The sequence below is a fragment of the Pistacia vera genome, unplaced genomic scaffold, assembly GCF_008641045.1.
Source record: "Pistacia vera cultivar Batoury unplaced genomic scaffold, PisVer_v2 Contig202, whole genome shotgun sequence".
NCBI lineage: Eukaryota > Viridiplantae > Streptophyta > Magnoliopsida > Sapindales > Anacardiaceae > Pistacia > Pistacia vera.
In genome coordinates, this window is record NW_022196005.1 from 120313 (window position 1) to 142419 (window position 22107).

At 35.8% G+C, this 22107-nt stretch overlaps 2 protein-coding genes, 1 non-coding gene and 1 pseudogene across 3 annotated transcripts; all 4 read left to right on the forward strand.

Annotated features, from left to right (window-relative positions):
- Nucleotides 1–2512: 2512 nt before the first annotated feature.
- Nucleotides 2513–2605, forward strand: TRNAY-GUA. Its single transcript has 2 exons — nucleotides 2513–2549; nucleotides 2570–2605. It is a non-coding gene; the product is annotated as a tRNA-Tyr (tRNA).
- Nucleotides 2606–5422: 2817 nt separating this feature from the next.
- LOC116128730 lies at nucleotides 5423–6557 on the forward strand. Its single transcript, XM_031414482.1, has one exon. The coding sequence runs from the start codon at nucleotides 5737–5739 to the stop codon at nucleotides 6406–6408; it is 672 nt and encodes a 223-aa protein (XP_031270342.1). The 5' UTR covers nucleotides 5423–5736; the 3' UTR covers nucleotides 6409–6557.
- Nucleotides 6558–9856: 3299 nt separating this feature from the next.
- LOC116128706 lies at nucleotides 9857–10540 on the forward strand. The gene has a single exon (XM_031414459.1). It carries the CDS (start codon nucleotides 9857–9859, stop codon nucleotides 10538–10540), a length of 684 nt encoding a protein of 227 aa, XP_031270319.1.
- A 4432-nt stretch (nucleotides 10541–14972) lies between these two features.
- LOC116128707 lies at nucleotides 14973–17888 on the forward strand (annotated as a pseudogene).
- The last annotated feature ends 4219 nt before the right edge of the window (nucleotides 17889–22107 follow it).

Genomic DNA, 22107 nt, shown 5'->3' on the forward strand with positions numbered 1-22107 from the left:
GCATTGTAGTAGGTGACTCCAAGGTTTAAACCCAAAAAATCAACTAATGGAGCACACCTGCTTGACCACTAGGCCAACCCCTTGGGTTGGAGGGAAGCTACTTGATGTATAAAGTCAAAGAATGGAACACACCTGCTTGACCACCAAGCTACCCCCTTGGATTGTAGGAAAGCTACTTGATGAAGAGTGGATAAATTCAAGAGTAAAACAATATCAATATGATTAAGAGCTTCCTATTACTCCTACTTGCTTGTGTGTGTGTATATATATATATATATTCAATCAAACTTTATGCCTTATTTACATTATCTGAATGTTAATAAACCAAGAACTGCCACACTCACATAAGATTATATCAATAAATTAACAGTAATATTACACTGACAAATCTTTCTTACTAACTTTCTCTCACAAATCCGATTTGATAGCTCGTGATTGATTAGCTTGCAAATGAGTCCCGCCTATCAACAATGGGTCCTGCCTGACCAAAATTATAATAAATAATTATACTCACTAATGCCTTATTCTACATTCTAAACACCTTCCCTAATCCCTTTAATTAAAATAATAATAATCAAATAAATTTGTGTTACACTAACGTATCCTTTAAATATAATAGTTTCAGAATTCAGGTATACTATATAAGCTTATAATACATTTAGTTATGATTAAAATAACATATTGATCAGCTATCAATACATTGGTTAGGTTATAATCAATTTGTTTTTTTACAAATTGACAAACAATACAATTAATGAACACCCACATGAGAAAAATTTTAATAGTTTTAAACTGGGTTATAATGGATCAAATCAATTAAACTGGTATTAATTCATAGGTTCGAATCCCCCTGACTATTAAGATTTAATCGGGTGGTCATGGTTAGGGTGTAATTCTAGTTGAGCCGCTTGCGAGCTGCTCGGGCTCTGCTCAAGTCAAGCTCCTGTAGCTCGTGTGTCTAGTGGAGCTGAGTTCGAGATTCTCCATACTCGGCTTGAGCAACTTGCAAGCTTACTTGAGCTTGACATTGAGGGGAGCTATAAAATTTTTGCAAATTTTGGGGAGGTCTTTATTACTTACCATTTTGTTTTCTAAATTATATAAAGTGACAAAGTCATCCTCTTCAAATACTAACCTAGTTCTTCGTCTCTCAGCCAACACACTCCTCTCCATCGACTCACTCGTTGCACTTGCCTCCATCTCTGACCAAAATCCTAACCTAGTTCTTCTTCTCTCCGTTGACTCACTCCTCTCCTCCTTAGTCTTATGGTGGTGGAGTCTCAATTGAATGGAAGGCTCTGAATTTCAGTTCAAGTCCATATGTGTAAGATGTGTTGTTAATTCTAGGTTGTGATGTGAATTGCATGGATTTCCTTTCCTAATGTGGTGATAATGTTTTCCTTATTTTTTGATGATTGCTTTGTTCTAAGGTTTGTTGGTTTGGCTCTTTTTGTGTGATAGTCTATTTAGATGGTTGTTCAAGTTATTCTTTCAGTCTATACAAGTGTAGTACTCTATCTTGAGTCAGGTGATTCAGTTTGAGCTCGAGTTCAAACTCGATTGCTGATTACCACTCATCGAGCTTGAGCTTCATTTTGACCAAGTTGTAATTGAGCTGAGCCCGAGCTCAAAGTTGAAGCTCGATGAGTCAAGCTCCAACTATTGTAGCTGAGCCTAACCAAGCTTCAATACTAGTTCAGTTTGGCTGATTACACCCCTAATCATGTGGGGGATGCTGTGCTAACACCACAGAGATTAGTCGAGGTATATAAGGTCTGGACATCTGTTTAAAAAAAAAAAAAAAATTAAATACTTGCGGTATCATAATTAGACTACAATATTTTTGTCATTAGGATATATATATGACTACAATAGTTTGAATTAATTAATGTAGCAAAATTCATATATTAAAATGATAAATTATAGTATCTAATTATTAGAACAGATTAATAGAAGCTAGAGATTAACCCGTTTTACAGATAGACCTTGACCTAGCTAGCCATATTATTGGAGAAATTAAAAAAAAAAAAAATTAAGGTATGTATCACCTAAGGTAGTTTTATATAACGGGTTTATTTTTCCTCTTGTGAGTTTATTTAAATAATAATAATTATTTACAAAGATTTCCATACAAAGTGAGATGACAAAAATAAATGGATAAATGAAACAAAAGTAAACTCATTTTATTATTATCAATTATTTTAGTCACATTACTTTGTATAGAGATCTTGTACATTCATTGTAGGTGTAACATTACTTTATTTAAAATAAACTTACCTATTTTTTTTTTTTTTAAAAAATACAAAACTAAACGATTGACCGGAGAAAATGAAATAAATCCTTTCTAAAACAAGCATGTCAATCCTAGAGTTTATTAAACGTTTCTTGTCCGTTCACGGAACGTTTATTTATTAGAAACCATTTTCAGCGGATTAATAACTTCTATAATTAAACTAAAAAGAATGGGATTAGTCTCTGTCTATATTTTTGCTTATTTAGGAATCAACACCATCCGACCTTAGCTCAGTTGGCAGAGCGGAGGACTGTAGTAGAGCAAGTTCAACAGCTAATCCTTAGGTCGCTGGTTCGAATCCGGCAGGTCGGATATTCATTTATTTCAATTTAATATATAAATTAAATTATTAAGTTGACATTTGGCCTTCCAAACAAATAAAAAAAGAATAAAGCTAATTAGTGTTTCTAATTATGAATAATCAAAACTCTAAGGATTGATAGCGATTAAGAAAGTTTGCTCTATTTTCTGAGTTCCTGAGTTTAAACCTTAGAGCTACCTATTTTTAATAATATTTGAACTTATACTGATTTTTTTTTGGTTTGTAGAGTGTTCAATTGATTTTAAGATTAGTTGAGGTATGCGTAAGCTGACTCAAAAACCCCGATTATCAAAATTTTTTTTTATAAATAATCAATCTAAAAAAAAAAAAAAGAAATAGCATACATAATTAGGGGAATCCAACACAAAAACTAATAGAATCCAACTCAAAAATAGTAATGTCACATCATAATTATAAATTTATTAAAGATGGTAAGAATTTAGGAAGCTTGATTTATAAATTAAAAATTGAAAGGCGAATCCATGGCATCCGTGTACTTGAATCATCATCCACTCCCAGGTGAGGGGGACAAAATTATAATAATATTTTAAGAGAATAAATAAATTAATAAATTAATTAGGGTTCTTCTATGCCTTATCTCTTTCTCAAAAGGCCTTTAAAGCAAGAAAGAAAGAAAGTGGGCATTACCACCTTAAGCATAAAGCTCTTATACTTTAATTAACATACATTAATTTTATAAACACGTTTGTTTTGTTTCAACAAATTAAGTTCGATGTTTTCCCATCGAATCTTTGAATAATCTTAAATAATAGAAAAAATGGGTCCAAAAATCTAGGCCCATTGAGTTTACAAGCACCCAACCCAATGGCCCAATCATTTATTTATATATAATTTTTTTGGACATTCTTTCAACAGTCTTTTTAGGCATGCCCTTTCTATTCTTCTAAGGTCACACCTAATTAAAATGAATCAATCTAACACATGATAACTTAATCATAGTCCCGTAGTGGGCCCACATATGGGACTTACACGAACCTTAATCACTTAAACCAGACTAATAACGTTTAAAAATATCCATGATTAGTCTTGTAATATCTACGATAAATCCATATATGAGAATTACATCAGACTTGAACCACAAACTTGTAATAAGATAATTAACATCAAGATGTGAGCTCGATATAGATTACTAACGTTAGTCGTTTTAAAAATCCTTTTAACTTGTTCTCGAGCCCGTGTTTGAAGATACCGTACACATAGTTTTAACTATTCAATTAACTTATGATTACATGCCAAAACAATCACTTAAAAGGTAAGATAACTCTTTACTTTTCAAGAGAAAAGAAAGAAACCGTTACTGTTTAATCACTTGAACTCTAATGGCCTTTATGATTTAACCTTTGCTATGAGCCTGCCACCAATAGCATTCTGAATCCAAAGTCTAAAGTAAAAAACAAAACAAAAAGCTCATTTCAGTCTTGAATTATTTGTGAAATGATGGATATCTGCAGCACTAGACCAACTGAAAGCCGATTAAGGAAAAGCAGAGCAGAGTGTTTCTGGGTTTAGGTGTCAGTTCTTAATCTGTAAGGAAAAAAAATTTGGCCACTAGGGTCTCTTGTTTTGACACTTGGAAAAGCTTTTAACTACCATTGTCTTTGACTTGATTAAGAAACTGATTTCTTGAAGATAATCTCAACTAGTATCCCTCTAAAGTAGATATTTTTGGAAAAATAGTTTAAAAAATAATTTAATATAAAAGAAATCATCCTTCTTACTTCGTAGAGTGAGGTTAGAGAATTACGATCATCATGTATTGTTTTATCTATCTCAAGGGGTAGATTTATCTTATCCATCTCAAAATATGAACTTGAATGCGTTATACTCGAACTTAGATATCATCCTTCTAAATGAGTCAAGAGTATTGATTAAACAAATAGTTTAGATAAAGTTGAGAATACAACGGTGATATATATATGATACCATAGACAGTAATGTCACTAAAGGTGGTGCGGACGATGTGGTACCCTTGTTGTATTCTAGATTTTTTCACTAGTCAATCAGTTAGTTGTATTGGATTTAAAAAAAAAGGAAAAAAAAAAAAAAAAAAAAAAAAAAACTTTATGAGTCAGGATCATTCGATTGGATTTTTTGTTCTTTAAGAACTGCAAGCTGATATACTTAATCCAGTTGTGTAATCTTCAATGTTTTCACAGTATCTAGGAATAAATTCCGAGCATTAAATGGAAAGTAATCCATCAAAATTTTGTTGTTTGATATGAAAAGCACAAACGAACAGTAATGTAACGGATGATTCTGAATAATAATTTGCCCGGAAAAGTTGAAGGGAGCACCTGTTTGGCAACTTGCGCGATCTCAAATAATCTCTGGGACCCTGAAGTTGAATATCGAATTAATCCCTTGATAACCACCCTTATTAACATTCAGTGGAGTCACTCCTATTAACAATCCAAGTGAATGAATATAAGAACTTTTTAGTAATACACTCAAAAGTTCTAGTTGACCGCTGGACCGTCCATAATAGTTTAGATTGGCTAGTTGCCAATCATTTTTCTTTATAATTACAATAAAAGCAGAAATTGTGGAAAACGCATTTAAATAACTGTAAAAAAAAGTGCTTTGGGAGTGACGAGAAGAAAGCATTTTGGTGCTGGAAAAAACCCTCAACTTGCGTAGTTTCCATTTATAAAGTAGTAAAACGCAGGAATTTGTTTTCGTTTTTCTAGCTGAGAAAAAGAAAAAGGAAAAGGAAAAGGAAAAGAAAATTTGGAATAAAAGAAAAAGAAAAAGCCCTATATTCTTCTATCTATAAAAACCATGCCAACCCATTAACAGGCTCCAAGAAAACAAAACATTTTTAGCAGAAGAGCTAAAGAGAGAAACAAGAAACAGAGCTCAAGGAGCTCCTCTGTTTCTTCTGTTTTCGAAACCCTGTTCTTTTATTCTGTTTCCATGTACATAAATTCACTCTGTACTATGATCTTAGTAGCATCTTTGTCTTCTCTCTTTGGAGAAACTTCTGCTGCTACTATAGCTTTGGTACAAATCCAATTCTCTTTTGAGTAGACGTCGAGAATCTTCGAACTTTATAGCCACAATCGCCTTACAGTTACAGTTGTTTCTCAGTCTTTGTGTTCAGATGGATTCTTTTGAAATCAAAAACATTAAACTTGGGAAAGCAAATGGGGTTGCGAAGAAGCCCCAGTTTCGAAAGATAGCGAGCTTGTTCAGGGTGATCGAGATATGTGTTCTTTTGGTGGTGGTGGCAAGGATTTTCGCTCACCTCCCGCTTGCTGTTAAGGACTTAACGGATGTCCTTGTTAGCACTCGCTTTGTTTTCATAATTGGCAACTTAATAGTGGTCATTCTTTTTGCAAAGTCAGGACAGTTTTCAGCTCAAAATTCTACCAGAAAGAATCCCAGAAAGGATTACTTTGAAGAGTTTTTGGAGAAGGGTGAAAAGATTCAGAACACTCACCGGTATGAGGTGAAGTACAGAGAAAAACAGAGCATTTGTGCAGAGAATGTAGTTAGTGAAGGCACACATACTTCTTTCAAAAGCAATAGTTACAGAAGAAGCCAATCAGAAAAGTTTAAGCGTGTTAATAGTGATAAATCCTGCCGGGAACTGAGGCGAACAGTCACAGAGAAGTGCAGGAAAAGTACTAATTCTGGGGACAAATCGGCCAAAAATTCATACCCAGAAGATAATATGAGCAATGAAGAGTTTCGGCGCACGATCGAAGCTTTCATTGCAAGGCAGCAGAGGTTTCGCATGGAAGAAGAGTACTCTGTGATTACATATAAATAAGCATAAACAAATCTTTTTTCCTTTTTCTTTTTTTTTGGGGGGTGGGGGGGATGGATCTTTTCTGGTTCTTCTTTTCCTGCTACATAGAACTATGTTTGTCTGTACATGGCTATGTCATATATGTAATGGAAAATTTCTAGTTAAACAAATTCTCCCCCTTTTTGTTAATTTATTCACAACTTAATCTCTTGCAAAGGCTGGTTTCTAGGTGGAGTGCTGAGAATCTGATCCGATCTTATATGATGTCAAAAGCAAATAAGCACCCTATTCTAAGAGCATTTCTAAGGAATTTGATAGGCACATATAAGAATTGGATTTTTTGTTTTTTTCGCCATGTTTCAGATTAGAGAAAAATATGAGCATAATAGTGAGGAATATATTCTAAGTTCAATTCCACACAAGAAATATGCTTGCTTTGGACTTTGGAGCTAAATTCTAATTCTGAGCTGTGTGCATGAAATTTCAAACTCAGAAAGCAATTTAATATCTTCCTGGTCTGGTCTGGAGTTAGGCCTTTCCAAATCCAGAACTGACATGATTTTATCTCGAAAAGCATATCAAATTTCAGCCCCAAGTACAAATCAGATTAAGAGAGAGACTGGTGATGGCATAAGTTGTATGAAAAGTACAGAGGATGAGTTGGTATTCACTAAATGGTAGTAGCATCATAACTATGTTTTCACCTCAGATTATAGGCTAGGACATATTCTTTCTCAGATATGACAAAATGGGGATATTTTTCTTCATGGGGTGCCATTAATTTCTGGAATGAAGAGACTAAAGCCTTTCTTTTTTGCAATCCAAACATGCTCCATCAGAGGGACGTGTAAAGTTAGGAAATTTCATTTCATCCATTGGATTTTTACTTGTAATTGTCACATATATATTCCGATTCATGAGCTCCTCAAATGTACAAAGAAGAAGTGGGACAGGCAGAGGTCCTCAAATGTTTTGGATGATAGAAGAATGGAACAACATGATTGAAAACGGTAGAGTCAAAAGTTAGAGATTTCTTGTACTGTTGCTAAAAGATGTTGATGTCTGGAAGAAGAAATAAAAAAATAAAGTGATTACTCTCTTCTGGGTGAGTTGTAAGGGCTAATAACACCAAAACAGTGACAAGCTTTAGCAGAGCCCAAGGGTCCTCTGGTTGTAGGTCGAATATGAACATCAAATGGGGCTGTGGTTACTTCAACTCTTGGCCTCTTCCACGATTACTCTGCCAAGATCAAGAATTCTACACATAATGTGAAGCCAAAAAAATTATGCAGAAACAAACTCCTATAGCTTACATCAAGAATACAAATGGATCAAGAGCATCTATCTTATCAATCTTGATATTTTTCCTTTTCTTGTAAAGATATAGATAATATATGAGTCATGCTTGTAGTTTACAATCTAAAAATTTGACCACTCCATAGGTCAAATGTACATGCAAAGAGTTATCACGGGGTTTGATCAAAGAGAAGCAAGGATTTCCTGTTTTGCAAAGGAGTAGAAAATTTTTTCCCACATAAATAATAGTTTAATGACACTTTTCTGCCCACAGACTTTTAAAATACTACTTTATTATTTAAATTTATATTCTGTTTTTTATTCCGACATTGTTGCGACCCCACATCACCACCATTCTCTTCCTCAATCATCACTCATCAAAACCTCTCAAACCTTACTCTCGTCTACCCCGCCAATCACCGATAATCGAGCGATTAGAGTTTGCACAACATCCCCTCCCGAGTCAAATTCCAATCAATCCCAATCACCGAAATCCAACCTTCCAGCACCAAAAGACTTATCGGCTCCCCTCTTAAAAAACTCGAATAGCTTGGACTAAGTTAACTATCTGTTCGCCACCGAAATATAATTTTGGATAATAAAATAGTATTTTAAAAGTCTGTGGATAAAAAAGTATCATTAAACAATGACAAGCTTTAGCAGAGCCCAAGGGTCCTCTGGTTGGAGGTCGAATATGAAACATCAAATGGGGCTGTGGTTACTTCAACTCTTGGCCTCTTCCACGATTACTCTGCCAAGATCAAGAATTCTACACAGAATGTGAAGCCAAAAAAATAATGCAGAAACAAACTCCTATAGCTTACATCAAGAACCCAAATGGATCAAAAGCATCTATCTTTTCAATCTTTGATATTTTTCCTTTTCTTGTAAAGATATAGATAATATATGAGTCATACTTGTAGTTTACAATCTAAAAATTTGACCACTCCATAGGTCAAATGTACATGCAAAGAGTTATCACGGGGTTTGATCAAAGAGAAGAATCAGGTGAAGGAAAGGATGTGATAAGAGGAGCAAGGATTTCCTGTTTTGCAAAGGAGTAAACAACTTTTTCCCACCTAAATAATAGTTTAATGACACTTTTCTACTCATAGACTTTTACAATACCACTTTATTATCTAAATTTATATTCTGTTTTTTATTCCAGCATTGTTGCGACCCCACACCACCACCATTCTCTTCCCCAATAATAACTCACCAAAATTCCTCAAACCTTACTCTCGTTGACCCTGCCAACCGCCGACAATCGAGCGATTAGGGTTTGTACAACATCCCCTCCCGAGTCAAATTTCAATCAATCCCAATCACCGAAATCTAATCTTCCAATACCAAAAGACTTATCGGCTCCCCTCTTCAAAAACTCCAACAGTTTAGACTGAGTTAACTATCTGTTCGCCACCGGAATATAATTTTGGATAATAAAATAGCATTTTAAAAGTATGTGGAAGGAAAAGTGACATTAAACCATTATTTGGGTGAAAAAAAAGTCGTTAACTCTTTGTAAAGCCTTGAAACTTTTAGAATGGATTAGGACATTTGCCATGTGACTTCAATCTTCACGTAAACTCTTAAATGAAAGTTGCCTCCAAGTCATTTTACACATTAATATTCTCTGACATGAGACTTTTGAAGTGGCATAAATTGTTATTATTAAATCAAATTGGAATATAGGTAACACGATATAATAAACTCCCTTGGGCCATCCTGCTGCAGCAGTCAGCAAAATATTATTCAGATTTGCCCAATATTTTCGACTTATTTATAAAATATTACGGCATGGTTCTGTGTATTTTGGAGGGAATATAATTACTAGGCAGGAAAATAAGTTGGAATAAAAATGGAGAAAAAATCTGATATTCTTCAATCTATAAATAAGCTTTACCAAAGGGTCACAAGAACTCATAAAAAAGCCAAGAGGGAAAGCAAAAACAGAGTCCATTTAGTTCACTCTGTTTCGTCTGTTTTTCCCACCTCTGTTTTTTCATTCTGTTTTCATGATCATGAAGACCAAAATATTTTCACTCCCTACTATGATTATAGTAGCATCTCTATCTTTTCTCTTCACACAAACTGCTGCTACCATCTCTTTCGTCCAAAACCAATTCTTCGCCTGAGTGAAGTCGAAAATTCTCTAGCTCTATAACCGTATCAAATGGATTCTTTTGAAATTAATAATGTTAAAGTTGAGAAGGCAAATGCAATCCTGAAGCATCTCCATCTTCGGAAGCTGGCAAACTTGTTAAGGATAATTGAGATATGTGTTCTTCTGGTCATGGTCTCACGATTTTCCACTCAACTCCCACTTGCTGTCAAGAATTCTGGTAAATATTTCAAGGACTTAACAGTTGTCCTTGTTAGCCCGCACTTTGTTTTCATAATCGGAAACGCAATAGTTGTCATTCTTTTTGTACAATCAGGGCAGTTTCCGGCTCATGATTCTAGCAGAAAGAATACTGGAAGTGATTACTATGAAGAGTTTGTGGAGAAGAGCAAAAAGACTGAAAACACTCGTCGGTGTGAGGTTGTGTACAGAGAAAAACAGAGCAAACGTCAAGAGAGTGTAGTCAGTGTGGGCACACATACATCTTGCAAAACCAAGATTTGCAGAAGAAGTCAATCAGAAAAATTCAAGTCTCTGAACGGCGATAAATCCTGCCGGGAACTGAGGAGATTGGGTACGGAAAAGTACAAGAAAAGTACTAATTCTGACGAGAAAGTGGTGAAAAATTCATCCCCTGTAGATGACATGAGCAATGAAGAGTTTCAACAGATGATCGAGGCTTTCATTGCAAGGCAGCATAAGTTTCGAATAACAGAAGAACACTCTGTGATTTAATGGTTACTCAAATCAGTAACATAAAACTCTCTCTGTAAATTGCTATGTCACATAAGCAATGAAAAATAATGTCATCTGTATACATCAAGACCAGTTTCCAGGCTGAGAAACGAGAATCTAAATTGATGTCAAAAGCCAATGAGTAATGGAGTCAGTGAAGGCATTTCTTGAAGACTGGATAGGCAAATAAAAGAATATCACTTTTTGCCATGTTCTAGATTAGAGAAAATTATGAACATAATGTTTAGGAATGTATTCTAAGTTCTGTTCCTGTTAAAAAGAAAATGCATTGGTGCTTGGCTCTAAATTCTAATCCTGTACAGCTAGGTGCTTCGAATTTGGAAAATGCATACAAAAAAGGATAATGGTAAATTAAAAAGCTGTTTAACACTTAATTGGTGAAGCCTTCTATGTCAAGAACTATATATATATATTTTTTTTTTGTTTTCGGTAACCCGGGTGTTTGGGTCAGTTTGCACATACCTTTACTAATCTCCGGACCCCAAGAGCTAATCTATTAGCTATCTAAGAAAAACATACTAATCTTTCCTTAGCCCCAGATACAAATTTGATTCAGAAAGGCACTGGTGGTGGCATAAGTTCAATGGTCAAATACTGGATGAGTCGCTATTCTGTTATAGACTTTATGCTTTTTCACATAAAGTAGCGGAAATATATCTTGAGCATAAGCGCCTATTCTGATATTCTTTTTTGATAAGAACAAAACGTGCAGGAAAGCACAAAAATAAGAAGCCTTCAAGAGCAAGCAGATTGTACTCTTAATATTCATTTTCAGATGTGACAACAGAGGAAGTGCAACCATCAAATTCAATTCCCCAAACCCCAGGGATTGGCCTTGTGATCAAGGAAGTTTGCTCTCTTCCTTGAGTTCCTAGATTCAATCCTTGGGACCACCTACCATAATAACATTGTGGTTTACCAAGGTTTGTAGCGTATTCAATGAAACTCAAAGATTAGTTTAGGTGCGCACAAACTAATCCATGACCTCAGACATAAGTTTAGATGCACAGAAGTTGGCGTGTATACTCTGGTTACCAAAAAAAAAGAAGAAGAAATTCAATCCCTCACCAAATGCGCTTGAAAATGACCATTATAAGCTTAATAGTAGGGGTGGATGCTACTCATCATGGCCTACCCTCAAATTTTTTTAAAGAATATTAATATGTATAATTTCTGGATTTTGGCATACCCAAACAGAAATATTAATATACAATTAGTTTTTATTTCAACCTACCATAACAGAAATTTCTGGATCTGTCCCTGCTTAATAGTAAGCACATTAATGTAAATGAGGAACAGACATAAATCAATTGGACGATAGAAGAGTTGGGCACTTATAAGGGTTTTTTTCAATCAAAACTTGATTTCTCTATCCATCTTAAGTAAAACCAAAATGCATTTTCCTGAGATTTTGGGCTCCATTACTCTTAAAGTGAGACAGGTTTTCTGTGTCAAAGCAGAAATAAAGTAATTAGAGCAAAGGAATGCAGTCCCCCGCTATGAGTTGCAAGGCTGAGTAACACCGAAAGGTATGAATCTGAGAGAAGGTGTTGGGTTGGGTTTCCCTGGATGACCCATTTTAGTTGAGCCCATATTAAGCCATTTAGCCCATAAGGACATAGGCTTTTGTATATTTATATATATATTCCATAAATATATTGAACGAAAATATATATTCACAGACAACAATGTATTAAACTATTTAGGAAATTGACCAAATTTCAATACATAAGATTTAAAATATATATATATTATTAATTACTCATTTAAATGTGTAGTAAATCAAAAATTTCCACAAAATGCCAAGAAATGCTACCTATCAAAAATTAATTGAGTGAAATCTAATTATCATCTAAGTGAGAGTAAGCCTGGCAAAAACCTGAGTCCAGTACACCCAAGTGGGGTTTAGATTCGGATGACAGTTTCTTAGGTAGAGACAGCAAAGGTCCCCGACTTCGAGGAATATCCTACGAGCTAAGGATTTCATGCGTTTACGAGGATGGGACGGGCACGAGAACAGCTTAATTCCGGCTCGGGGTAGCTGATCCCCCGCACCAGATATTGAATATATTATTTTTATTAGATCTCCCTTATAAATTATACCTTTGAGTGGAATAATAAAAGAATTTAATTATAGAGTGAATAATGAAAAACACATTATAATAAAGATTATTTTTGTTATTCACCAAACCTGCATTTACTCTAAAGATTAATTTTTTATTTAAAAAGATAAAATAAAAATAAAGTGATAAATAAAGATTCCATAAGAGAATAATTCACGATCTACCCTTCATTTCAACGAACTGCAAAGTGCCACCATTTTTTTATGACCGGGGTGTTAGGGCAAGCTTACACATATCTCAACTAATTTTTGGGATCCTAAAACTATCAATCAGATAAGAGTTCTAGTGGTAACCCTTATTAGCAACGAAAGATAAACTGAACTCAGTGGCTACGGTACCCCTATTAGCAATCGATGATGGACTCGAACTCAAGATCTCTCAAGCAATACACCCCAAAGTCTCTAAGAACCAGTCAGTCACCTAAAGGTAGTTTAAGTCTCACCATCTCCCTACCATGGTTGTTCCCCTGCCTCTCACTTCTCCACCTATAAATCTCCCCGACATAAAATTATGTATTCTTAGGTTTTTGTTGTTTAAAAATTCTCTCTCTCCTCTCTCTCCTCTCGCCACCAGCCCGTTGATCTTTAGGTTTGGAACAAAATACTCACTCTGTCTTGATTTGTTCGATTTCTCAAAGAAGAATCTGATGACTCTTTGTAACGGATGGTTAAAACAAAAAACTAGTTACATAAGATCGAAACTTTTCTTCTCATCCAAGTTTTGAACTTAATTTAATAAATTTATTGTTAACATAATAAACATAATCCTCAAAAAAGGCTAAGTTTAATCATATATATAATTAATTTTGTAATAATATGAAATATAATGCATAAAAAAAGGGCAATTAATAGTCTTCTAAAAACTTATAAGTCATAAAAATACAAAAACTTGATGATATCACTGTATCGAACTTTATTTTTTATAAATAAGATTTAGAATAATTAAATGTTTATTTATAATATTTTTAATGTATACCTTCTAGGCCAGGATTCGTTTGCATTTTTTTTTTTTTTTTTTTGGTATTTAGGGGTGTCTGGGTCAACTGCCCGCATCTTAATTAATCCCCCGGGACCCTAAAGTTAACGGTCAAGTAAGTTCTAGCGGTTACTCCTTATAGTAATCGTGAGAATTCGAATTCAAAACTTCTTGAATATACATCCAAGGTCTCAAACGAACTGTCAAGCTACCTAAATAGTTGTTTTGCATGAATAGTTGTGATGTGAGAGTACTTGTGGGATAAAATCATAAAGAATTACCAAGATTCTGCAATGAATGAATTTCACACCAAGAAAAAGTATGATTTTCTGTCGTGGAAATACTTGACCTCTTGTTGGACCTTTTCAATCTGCCATATATGCACCAGCTGTTGAAGAAGTTAAGCAGATGATTAGAACAGAAGGGTCTTTTAGCATCCGAAAATTCGAGCTTTTTAAAGTGGATTGGGATGCAATGCGAATATAATAGAAGATGGCAATAAAGAGAAAACTGAAAAACAAACAAGAGGCAGGTATGTTGCAATGAGCGGAAGAGTAGTGCAAAATCCATTTTTACCACTCACTTTGGGAAGGAGGTGATTGATGATTTGCTCGAGAGGTTTGCCAAGAAGATAAGAGGAGCACTTGGAGGTGTACAAAATGTGGAGTTGTCGACTACTTCGGCATTAATGCGTAACGCAGAGGCACTCGGGGTCCCGTGCTCGATCAGCGGGCGGGTGCCCCATCCCGGATGGTGGGGGTGCGGGGGCAGCGCCCGAGCCGTAGGCGGTTTTGCGTTTTTCATGTATAACCGCTGTAGGATTCTTTTAAGTTACTAATTCCTTATTGGGTTGGGCTTAGGAATATGAATCCTTGTAAAACTAGGTTTAGTCCCTTAAACCTAGATATAAACATACATTTCTCTTGTTAGGTAGGATAACAAATCATAGGACAATTATTCATTGTAAACGAGAGAGGTGAGGTATATTGCAATAATATTGACTCAGCTGGAGTAGCCCACATAAGGTGAACCAGGGTAATCGCGCATGTTATTTTCATTGTTTATTGTTTGATTTGTTTTACTGTTATATTTTGTTCTGTTGTGTCTCTATTCGTTCACAAAAGAGAACATGCACATATATATGCCGTTTCCTTACTAAGACCATGCAATGAAATACAAAATAATCTGAAAGAAACATAAGTCAATTAATGGAAATAGGTACTGATCATATTTAATCAAGAGTAAACGACTTTTTCCCACCAAGGTTTGCCTTAATGACTGCGCGTTCTACAATCGCTCGATTGTCATAATTGATGGGGTTGGTGGAAATAAAGGTGAGAGGTTTGATAAGTGATGATCATGAAAAAAAAATGATAGTGATTTGAGATAGTAAATATGTCAGAATTGGCAATGACTAGTCGGAATATAAATTTTAGATGAAAAAGTGGTATTTTAAAATTTTTTTTTTGAGAAAAATCATTAAGTCAAACCTTGGTGGGAAAAAGTCGTTTATTTAATCTATTCTATTCATTAAACACACAAGTAAAAAGATCCCTCTTTAAGTCTTTATAAATTATGACCCTAGAGCGATGACCCAAAGGTCAATATGACAACGGGATATCCAACAACTAGAAAAATTTCCACAAAGTCAGTCGAGAAAAAAGTAGCCTCACTCTCTAATAGATGAGGTGGATTGCACCATTCAACCATAACAACCGACACATATTGTGTAGTCACGCGCCATCTTACAGTTCAGTTCAAGAAGAACTCTAATTGTCATCTACCTTCTCATTTGCTCTTTCACTGCCACCACTGTAACTCAGAAAACATTTTTCCAAAAACCAAACCACCAAACAGAAAAAGATTGTTCTTCGCTACGACTACCACCCAATGCCATCTACCGACTAGTTCTGTTGCGCCTCGGCAGCTGGCACGGCGATGGTGTTCGGAAACTTGCACGTGACTATTTGCCTCACGAGGTACGAGATACTTGTTCTTCAAAGTTAGAGATTTCATTGCACGTTTCTCTAATGAGTTAACTTTAGTCATTGAAGACTCTAGTGGCTTCCATCGAAACAAACTCTTTAAAGCGGCGAAGTTTTATCTTGAATCGAAAATTCCCCTCATGTGAGAAGAATCAAAATCAACCTGCCAAGAAAGGAAACCAAAATTTCACTCTCAGTGGACAAGAACACGAGATTGTGATAAATTTAATGGGTCCATTTGACATGGAAGTTTAGATCAAAACAAGCCCCATCAAAGGTGTCCGCGACCCACTCCATTACGGCCCACGGTTCAAAATGAAGTCAAGTTTTTGAGTTGAGTTTTCAAAAGAACAATAAAGATATGATCTTGGAGAATTATATTCCTCATATTTTGAAGAAATCTACGGAAATAATCGAGGAAAATAAGCTTGAGCTTCATACTTTGAAACTTGATCGGATGCATGGAAGGGATGGTGGCAATCAGTGAATCTTGACCACCAGCAACTTTTGATACTCTGGCAATGGACTTGGATATAAGAAAAGGATAATGGAGGATCTAGAGAGTTTGTGAGGAGGAAAGAGTTTACAAGAGAGTGGGGAAGGCGGAAAAGAGGATACTTGTTGTTTGGTCCTCCTGGTACTGGGAAATCAAGCTTGATTGCGGCAATGGCAAATTATCTCAAGTTTGACATCTATGACTTGGAGTGACTAGTCTTAGGGGAATAGGGGTTAAGGAGGCTGTTAATTACCACGGAGAATAAGTCCATCCTGTTGTAGAGGACATTGATTGTTCAATTAGCCTTGCAGAGGCAAGGGCTACTTCAACGAATTCGGTAATGAATCCTAATCACCCTCCACATGGATTTAATCTAGTAAATCAGGTAATATTATTGCTATCTGTTTCTTGTTTCAAGTTAATGTTTCTTTAGTGTGATGTTCTTGGTTGATCTATTGGTAAATTTAACTCTGCAATGTTCAAATTCATGTTTTAATTGCATTGTATTGAAATAGAGTGCCATTTATATTCAAGTCACAACTTTGTTGTCTAGGTTTCCTGTATTTCTATTGAGAGTTCTGTAATAAATTCAGAAAATTTCATTGGGGTACTTGGAAGGAGTTTGGGGGAAAACATGTATGGCTCGTTCAAGACATGCCATTGGGAAATAGTACTCAATCAATTCAGAACTTAAAGCTCTCTGTGCTATTGATATTGATAATTCTGCTTTCAAACAAGAGATAGCTAAGCCTTTTGCGAGCACACATTTACAAGGGAATATCTGTCAAGCATCAGTTCTCAAGCGAGATAATCAGTTACTCAACCTACAAATGTGATTATGGTTGTACCAGCAAAGGCCTTATGGCTATTCTCATAGATAGATACTATACATTCTTAGTTCACATTTATTTTTTATCGATTTGGGGTGTATCTTTTCTGAAACCTAAGCTTACCTGATGCAATGTCCAATTTGTGGTGCAATCACAAAACTGTGTGTCAAGAATTCCTTTATTTGAAAAGTTTACAGTAACTTTGGAAAGTTTTGATGTTACTGGCCAAGAGAGGTTTTTTGCCAGTAGTTGGGGTATCAAAATGACTAGTTATATAGGACAGATTAGAAGGAAATGGTATTTGAGTTTCGACAGTGGTAATCTAATAAATGGATATTTGTTTAACTTATGATATAGATTATAACCTTTTGTGAACGCATGAGTGATACTGTTCAAATAATTGGTGGGCTAGTAAAGTGCTACTCTTAGGCTATTTTTATAAATAGATGTTATACAATCATAATATGTTCACGTCATTTTTTTTTTTTAAACAGTATCAGGTGACATTATCAGGACTGCTAAATTTCCTAGATGGATTGTGGTCAAGCTGTGGAGATGAGAGGATCATAGTGTTCACAACCAATCACAAACACAAACTTGACCCTGCATTGTTGCGCCTGGTCGCATGGATGTGCATGTCCACATGTCCTATTGCACTCCATTTGCATTCAAAATTCTGGCCTCCAATACCTTGGCACCACACAGCATCCACTTTTCATAGAGATTGAAGAACTGATAGCGGAAACCAAGGTGACTCCAGCAGACACGCAGAGCAGCTGATGAAGGATGAGGATGCTGAAAATGTGCTCAGAGGCCTTATTGAGTTTCTTGAAAATAAGAGGAGAGAAAATGATGAAAGTAAAGCCAGTGAAGCTGAAAAGGTGGCAATAGAAGAAGAAGGTAAGCAACAACTCTAGGAAAATGCAGTTGGGAAGGGACAATCATAATTGAATAAACACGGTAGCTTGACTGTCATGGCCAAATAAAAAGCTCTTTGCGCACACGTTGTGTTCCCTAAAACTGCTGGGTGATTACCTAGAACAAAAGTAATGGAATATGTTTCAGAACGAAATTAAATAAATCTCATACCACAGGACTTGTTTCGACCAATTGCTATCCCACTGGTCAATTGTTTTTTTAACTCCTTTAAACGTGATTTGATGAAAGGTATTATATTCAGTCTCATTTTCATCTTGCAGCGACAGTGCAATTTTGTCCATAATATAAAATGAAAAAATCTATAACTACCATATTCAGTTCAAAAAATCTTCCACGGGCAAAGACGTCAGCTATTCTTGGTTTCATGTACATCTATGTACAATAATTGAACGGTTTTGAATGACTACGCGAAAGGCAAAATAAAACTCTGGATAGAGCCATGGAATTGAAGGAAATCTTCACATGAATAGAGGAGAAGGCGAAACAAGTTATGCCAACAATTCTTTGATCCAAGTCTCTCTTCTCTCACTCACGCAAATTATATCAGAAATTTTTGTACTATTTCTCTAGTTGAAATAACCATTGATTAATAGTTCCTCTCATTTTGTTTTTTAAGAAAGAAGCTATGTTAAAGGCAGAGCCGTTATGACAAGAGAGCTGGAGAACTGTACCTCAGCAGTTTCCCTGAGTGTTTAAATGTATAGATTGCGGATGTTCTTCAGGACCCAACTCAATACTTTTGGTCAGGGAGATCATTGACATCATTCATGAATCGATATGCCCAAGGTTGAATTGCAAGCCACCAATGTTTAACGGTTTCCTGAATGATCTTCCTGGAATGATTTCAATACACTGTTCCGTTCACTTCCAAGCTTTATGAAAAACTCAGGAACGAAAAGGGTAGTGACTCCAGTCCTTGATTCATAGCTGGAGTGCCTGGAACTTTCTATGGAGACTCTTCCTAACAATTTTCTTCATTTTGTCATTTCTTGCAGTCTTCAATGGCGGTCTCAGGTTAGCCATCTTTATCTCATCAGTTTCACCAATCATTTTCACTCCGACTATGATTATAGTAGCATCTCTATCTTTTCTCCTCAACAAACTGCTGCTACCATCTCTTTCGTTCAAAACCAATTCTTCGCCTGAGTGAAGTCGAAAATTCTTAGCTCTACAACCGTATCAAATGGATTCTTTTGAAATTAATAATGTTAAAGTTGAGAAGGCAAATGCAATCCGAAGCATCCATCTTCGGAAGCTGGCAAACTTGTTCAGGATAATTGAGATATGTGTTCTTCTGGTCATGGTCTCACGATTTTCCACTCAAATCCCACTTGCTGTCAAGAATCTGGTAAATATTTCAAGGACTTAACAGTTGCCTTGTTAGCCCGCGCTTTGTTTTCATGATCGGAAACGAATAGTTGTCATTCTTTTTGTACAATCAGGGCCGTTTCTGTTGAAGGACAAGTTGGCCGGAATAAATGCATGGCAGTTTAGTCAGCTCAAGACTGTGAACGGCAGAGTTGGCGTAGTTAGTTAGAAGGTTGTTAGAGTAGTTGGTTTAGTAAGTTAGTTACTTTCTGAATAACAGAAAGCATGATGTATGTATATATGAGCTGTACAGATTCCGTGATCAATATATCAGAAAATATTTCTTCTCTCAATTTGTTCAACGTCGTTTTCTCTCAAATCTCAACATGGTATCAGAGCTTCGATAAGGGGCCAAAATACTTGATTCTTCAACTCTTCAAATCATCTCAAATCAACTCATTCGAATCATCACAATTCGATCTGCTTTCTTCTCAATCAATCAGGAATCCATCTTGATCCATTCGATTCACGTTTTTGGAGTTTTTTTTTCTTTGATTCATAACTAAGTGAATCCCAATCTTGATTCTTGATAACTTTCTTCAAAATCAAACTCATGGCAACTGGAGGAAATAGCTCAACTGAAGATCAGAACAGGCGTACGTCAGGAGGACAAGCTATTCAAAAGGAGGATACGATTGATTCAATAATCCTCTATTCCTACATCCTTCTGATACACCAGGTTCAATGTATCTTTTCAATTAACTGGTGTGGATAATTACTCTCTTTGGAGTAGGTCAATGAGAATAGTTTATTAGCAAAAAACAAACTAGGATTTATAGAAGGATCATGTACCAGAACTTCAGTTTCCATAAGCATGATCAGCAATGGGATAGGTGTAATGCCATTGTATTGTCTTGGATCATGAATTCTGTAACAAAAGAGTGCTAGTGGTTATGTGTATGCATCTAATGCTCATTAGTCTGGAAGGATTTACAAGAGCGTTTTGATAAAGTCAATGGCTCAGAATTTTTCAGTTGACAAAGACATTGTTACTCTTACACAAGGCAGTTTAACAATATCAGCATATTTTACTCGATTGAAATTACATGGATGAATACTCTTCCATCATCCAACTGCCTTCATGTGACTGTGCCATGTCCAAATCATATGTAGATCACAGCAAAATCAGAAACTACTCCAGTTTCTGATGGGATTGAATGAGACATACATTCAAGCCAGAGGACAAATTATGATGACACCTTTACCATCAATAATCAGGCTTACTCTATGTTAATTACTGAAGAAGTCAGAGGAATATCAACACTCATTCACCAGCTGATACACTTTTAGAATCCACTGTATTGTTCATCTTCACATCAATCAACCAAGTCCAAAAAAAACTGGAATTTGGTATGTGAGCCATTGTAATGTCAAAGGACACAAGAAGGAGAATTGCTACGGTTGATTGGATATCCACTTGATTTTAAGTTCACTAAGAAGAAAGGACTATATCAACCATCATCTGCTGCTCACAATGTATTTCTTCTGATCAGGCAGATACTCACACTAATGCAATCTCTCAAACACAGATTCATCTAAGTCAAAGTCATCAGCTCTTTTTACAAGAGCAGTATGCTAAGATCTTGAAGATGCTGCATAGGGACACGTCATCTTCTCCTTTGACTGATATTAATGCTAACATGGCAGGTATACAATGTTATCTTTCTCTCTTAGCAATAAGCAATCTTGGATCTTGGTACCCGTGCTAGCCATCACATGACACACTGTGTTGAGCAGTTAGTTGATTGATTTTCCGTTGTCTCTCCATCAGTTAGACTCCAAATGGTCATGTATCAGAAGTTTCTCACATAGGCTTTGTTTTCTCAGTCCCATCAGAAAATCAACAATGTTCTTATGTTCCTGATTTCAAGTTTAATCTGATCTCCATTGCCAAGCTCACTAAGGACTATCTTGTTCTGTGTCCTTTTTTCCTGATTTTTGTGTAATTCAGGACCTCAAATGGGCGGTGAAGGGGATTGGTAAAAAAACTGAGGGCTCTACTTTCTGCTGACAACACCATCAGAATAGCTCATTCAATATCATTTTCACTGATGCAGTTCTCTATCAGCTCATCTTCAACTAATGATGTCCTCATGCTGTTATTCCAAGTTTTGCAGTTTCGAATAATACCAAGCAGTGCATGTTAGCTCTTCTGAGTTTGGCACAAACGCTTGGGACATGTACCTGTGTCTAAACTCAATATTATTCTGCAATCAAATATGCTTTTGTTAAGGATAATCATGGTTTTGATTGTCAATTTTGTCCTCTTGCCAAGCAAACTAGAATGTCATTCACAGCAAGCATAGTAAAGCTTTGCACCTTTTATTTTAATTCACATGGATGTGGGGACCTTATTCTCAGCCTACACATAATGGTCACAGGTTTTTCTTAACATGGTTGGTGACTTCACCAGAAAAACTTGGATATCTAATGCGGCATAAGCATGAAACAATCATACATCTCAAGCAATTTTTTGTCTTGTATATACTCAATTTTCTGCCACTATCAAGATGTTAGAAAGATAATGGGAGTGAATTTTAATTCACAGTGTGCTGATTTCTTTACGTCTTTGGGAATTGTTCACCAAAGCTCTTGTGTAGCCACTCCTCAGCAAAATGGTTTAGTAGAAAGGAAGCACATACATCTTCTTGAAGTGGCAAGGGCATTAAGGATTCAAGCAAACTTTCCTATATCCTATTGGAGTGAGTGCCTCCTTACTGCCTGTTACATCATCAATAGATTGCCCACTTCAGTTCTTTTTAACAGAAGTCCTTAAATACTCCACTAGACCTCCTTCTGTGCAGCATTTCAAGGTGTTGGGTGCTTATGC

Excerpts from the sequence above, each read along its gene's own strand:
- LOC116128706 (XM_031414459.1), top strand. The coding sequence starts at position 9,857 with ATGGATTCTTTTGAAATTAATAATGTTAAAGTTGAGAAGGCAAATGCA.
- LOC116128730 (XM_031414482.1), top strand. The coding sequence starts at position 5,737 with ATGGATTCTTTTGAAATCAAAAACATTAAACTTGGGAAAGCAAATGGG.